Source organism: Melanaphis sacchari, unplaced genomic scaffold, assembly GCF_002803265.2.
Source record: "Melanaphis sacchari strain LSU unplaced genomic scaffold, SCAv2.0 Contig76_pilon_pilon, whole genome shotgun sequence".
Lineage (NCBI taxonomy): Eukaryota > Metazoa > Arthropoda > Insecta > Hemiptera > Aphididae > Melanaphis > Melanaphis sacchari.
Genome location: NW_020271544.1, coordinates 88,085 through 93,432, shown reverse-complemented (window position 1 = coordinate 93,432; position 5,348 = coordinate 88,085). Strand labels below are relative to the sequence as shown.

The 5,348-nt window shown below is 28.4% G+C and overlaps 1 protein-coding gene across 1 annotated transcript in view; it reads left to right on the top strand.

The window, feature by feature from the left end:
- Nucleotides 1-126, top strand: part of LOC112601209 (85/88 kDa calcium-independent phospholipase A2-like) — a 12,818-nt gene extending 12,692 nt beyond the window's left edge. The window contains exon 9 of the mRNA XM_025348691.1: nt 103-126. Within this exon, the coding sequence (XP_025204476.1) occupies nt 103-126 (24 nt within the window). The remainder of the gene's footprint in view (nt 1-102) is intronic.
- The last annotated feature ends 5,222 nt before the right edge of the window (nt 127-5,348 follow it).

Sequence of the window (5,348 nt, the reverse complement as noted above, 5' to 3'; positions counted from 1 at the left end):
AAATTAAATATATTTATAATTTAAAGTAATATTGATATGTAGATTTAAATTATTGATATATGCAATAGTTGTTTTTAAATACTAATATAGTTTTATTTACAGGTTAGATGTATTGACAGCTTATGAAGAACTTATGGATGAAAGAATAGATATTAACAGAAATCATAAAGGAGGCAGAGTTTTATGATGGTGGTGGAATTAGAGGATTGGTGTTGATATCTGTTTACTCATATAGAAACAATTAAAATCTATTATTCATTGTTTTGATTGGTTAGCTGGTACAAGTACTGGTGGAATTTAGCTTGGGACTTGTATGGTAATTTGCATTGTAAAATTATTTTAGTTTATAAACTATTTGTTTTGTTGATAATGCAAAGTTAAAATATGATGCACAAACAATTTAATTATCAGCATAAAATGAGGGAAAACAAATAATGAATTTACTAAAAACCTCATGAATAAGAATTTTGTTTTATCATCATAAAAATATTTGCTTGTTTGCTTCAAAATATTACACCTATTATTAAACAATAAAATAATATGTATACTTTATTCAGGATGAATAGGATAAACCACTTGTTATTATTTATGTTAAATTTAAAGGAATACTCAATGTTCACTATGTAATAATACTAATGCCATTATTTATACGTTATATTTAGGTAAATCGTTGCACGAGTGTTTGTGCTTGTATTTTAGACTTAAACAGCTTGTATTTCAAGGTAGTAAACCTTATCAAAGCGAGGTATTGGAAAATATGTTACAAGAAACATTAGGTGCCAATACCTATATGAGTGATATAAAACATCCAAAGTAAGTGATTTTGTTACTAAATATATATTTAATATTTTAATATTAAAAACATCTGGTAATTTATTTTAGATTAAAAATATAATTATTTATTGGATCAGCAATACGTAACTGAACGTACTGTTGCTTATGCACTCGCCCAGGTACAGCGTGCCCAACCGGAACTCCTCGAAAATCAGCTGAAAACACACGACGGCGGCGTTAGTGTTGTATATATAGGTACTAATAATAATCGTTATTGTGTCTATCCCAATCGCATATTATTGCTCACTCGCGCGTGGTTTATTTATTATTTTAATTTTTTTTTTTCCGATAAAACGGACTAGCCCGGTGGTTAGGTGTAATATTATTATCGTGTCTCGTGTATATTAACCAATCGCGATAAAATTTACGGTCGTGTGACAGAAAAATGCGTTTGTATATAATTATAATACATAAATGGGGTGATCCGTTTAACTATCGTGACGCACGCTTTTGTTGACATTTCTTTTACATAATTCTATACGTATAGCAAATAATATAGTTAAGAAACGTTGTTTTTTTAAACTATATTTTCGAGTTGTTTATTATTCTCTTGTAAATTTTTAAACTTCATATTCCGAACCATGACGTGTATTTTTCGGAGTGTTTCGGCTTGTAAACATAAAATTTCGATCGAGCTTTTTATAAATTACTGTTAACGTTTGTAAGTATAGATCAGTGAAATGTCAAACCAAAGTTTTGCGGCGTATCAAAGGGCGCCAATATGAGGGGAGGAAAGGGAGAGACATGTCCCCCCTGGAAAATTTTGAAAATTTTGAAAAATTGTTTACACAAGATCTACAATGAGTGAAGATAGACTTGGTTATTCATGATAAGCGTATTTAGGGAAAAAATTGATGGTAAAACGAATAAATACATAAGACAATTAATAAATATATTTGGTGTTAAAAAAAGAAATTTACAATTTTTATTTGTAAATTAATATTTAAATAAATTTATGTTATTAATCAAATGAAAATTCAATATATAACTTTTATGGTTAATTGGTTAAATAATTATTATTTCATAATTTTCCAGTTTGATATAATATAAAATTGAATAGTATAATGTTAAATTGTAAATCCTTTCTATCGTGGATATAATTAAAATTTTGTACCCCCTTAAGAATTGTTCTATGGACGTCCGTGGGCGTATCCCATAATCCCACGTACCGCTGTTTTTATCTAAACTTTAAATATTTATTTCATAATCTATACTTGATCAAAATTCTATTTTTATTCATCGAGAAACTCAATAAAACAGATGATACAATGAAAAAAGCGACAGAAATTATTGTGGATTGTAGAGACCTCCCATTGGAGGAACTACGACACGAATATAAATTAAGGGAGCAAGTCACCATACCACTGTTGTTTTAATCTTTTAGCGGATTTACCAGGGATAATGAAAGAAGAAGGTTCAAAGATTAGTGGTGAGCGAGACCGCGTTTTTTGTTAATTAAGGATATTCTGAGGTCACTGTGAAGGGTGTGGTTAGTGACATTATAGAAGGGGCTTTGGAAACTAAACAGAGTACTTTAGATTGGAACCGTTGGATACTTTGGCAGGACGTAAAAAACCGTATTTTATCGTTAAAAAAGGTAGTTTAAAATAATAACGATAAAAAATTTGTATTTAACGATTTAAAATTGTCTATAAAAACGTATTACCCGATATAAATGTATATATATAAATTAATAGCATAATATTGAATAATCATGATAAATTATGCAAGTGGTATAATTTGTAATGCATATAAAGTAGGCATTAATAATCAATACATAGCGTACGTGTATTACCTAAAATAGGGAGAGCCTAGATCAAAGGCAGAGACTAGGTACTATAGTTGTTTTTACTGATTTGCATAAATAAAAGGTCATCACGCCACTATATTATGTCATCGATATAGGACCCACGTAAATATACGGGTAGAGGCGTAGAGCGCCAAGCCATAGTCAGAAGGTAATCACAGTACTAAACTGTCTATTAACCGTCACCTTTTGTAAGAGACTATTGCTCGTCGTGGACTTTGTTATCACACAACTACAACGCTGCAAATACTTGGCCACGCCCAGTGGCCAGTACTACGGTGAATATATAGTGACTTTCATATAGCAGCGAGTTATTATTATGTTTATTTATTATTTTCACGTGTTAATAAAATATTGTAACTTATTCATACTTTAACAATTAATACAAGTGTTCTGTTCTACGTATCTTCTCACGACTAGGTACCTAAAACCAACTAGAAACGTGCTACATCGTTATAAATAATTAATGTGGTAACGATAGCAGTGTCCCGCACAGTGATCACTACAATACTCATACCCGAATACCCGATACAAACATTTAGAATTGAAGCAACTGGATTACCATTATCCCTCCCAAGTAATACTTAATATTACTGTTGCGTCGTATTACATATTTAAAAAAAATCATAAATTGTATAGCTGAATTATACGACGAAAATGATATGATGCTGTGGCTATAAAAATATCTAAATAGGTATTGAAACTCCAATCGTCAGAGGACAACTTGATTTATATCAAATCAAATTTTGATTACCCATCACTGGCGATTAAACGTCCCCGAGAATAAAGCGTTTTACCGAGTGAAGGACTTACAATACCTAGTCGAATACATCGCAGAAAGATTTGTGAGATTAAAAATACTTCATGGGGACATTAAATTTAAATTCAAAATTTTTTTGGTTTAAAACATCGAATGCAATGTATAATTTGTAAAATTTTCCAAGTCTTAAGTGGCAAAGAAAATGATCTATCTAGATCTACTTGAAGATATGACTGTAAACGATGTATCATACTTTAAATATGCACCCCTAATATCAGTAGATGAAGAAAAATCCTTTTCTACGCTTAAAAACTTACTGGTAGAAAAGCGCCGGTATTATAAATTGAAAAATATAACACAATGGTATACTTTTATAATACGGTGTAATTTTGAAAGTAAATATAATATTCATAAATCATAAATCATAATATTCTAGTAAAATATCCCAAAATGAAGTATATTATGTTTAATTTTTAATATTTTCATCTAAGGTATTGAATAAGGGCGTAAAGAAATTAGACAAAATAATGACATCGATTAAGATTGATTTCATAGATTAAGCGTTATAAAATATATAAAAACTCAAATAAATTAAATTATACAATTATTATTTAAAAATATCTTTATGATCTACACATTATATTTTGCAATGCGCATAATTTAAAATTGTTAATATAAATAAACGCATGTTCCTGTAATTTCAGTGCATATTTTACTAATGTATAGTGCATGAATGCATGTTTATTTATATGCCTTATAGTCCATGAACTTACGAACCTTGTGCTTAGTATATCCTGGCCGTCTATATCGTATAATTTGGGTATGGGTTCAGTGGGTTCACGTACACTTTGACCCTTTAAAAATTTAAAGATAAAATTACATTTTAAACGGTTCGCGTACAAAATCATCGTGTTCGTAAGTGATTAAATATTGAGTTGGTATTACCTAATTTTTTCAGTTATGCCTGAAGTAGATAATATTATTTGAGTATTTACATCCAAAGATACAGACAGTCTTAGCCCATCAGAAGGTATTATTTTAAAAACTAGAACTAAATTTTATTTGAATTATATTTTAAAAAGTTAAAATACGATTCGATTTTTAGTTAAACATTGATAACAAATAATAACATTATAATATAATATATTATTATAAAGGTTCCCATTTATATCATTACTATTTTTGTTTTAAATACAAATTAAAAAGTAAAATAACATATAACTAAAGCGCTTACAGGATTTGTTTGTTTTCGTGTTTTCTATTATTAATCATTTCACCGTTTTTATATAAATTCATACACGTGTTTTTTATTCTGTAAGTAATTTTGTTTAAGCTTTTAAGTAGTTAAAATATTTTTTCATTAATGAATACCGCATTACCACATAGATTTGATCGTAAATCCATAATTGATAAATTATTGTTATGCGGCCAACGAAAAATACATCAAAGCTAATCAAATGCCTATTATTTATTTTATCAGATTAAAAAAAGCCTTTTTTTATTTTAATTCATGCATGCATTTTTTAACTAGTACTTAGCCTTGCTCATATTTTTGCATAATTTTATCATTATTACATTATCGGATACCGTAGACTTAACAATAAAAATGAATAGTTATACTGTTATGGTCATTGAAAAATACATTGTTTTATTATTCGTTCGGCGTATGAAATATGTTGCAGTTAATTCAATTTTTGGCATTATTCGATAGGTATACTATTATCATGGGACACGGGTGTTTGACTACTTTAACTCAAAGTTATTTATGTATTCGATGACATTTTAATCGACGATCTTGGCAAACAATATTTTTCCTAACATTTAATAAACCCTTTTATAACTATAATACTTTATATAATATTCATATAGGTAGGAACAATTATTATTCAACATTTTGGAATATTATACAATAAAATTACGAATAACAATGAGTTAAATCAAAAGATT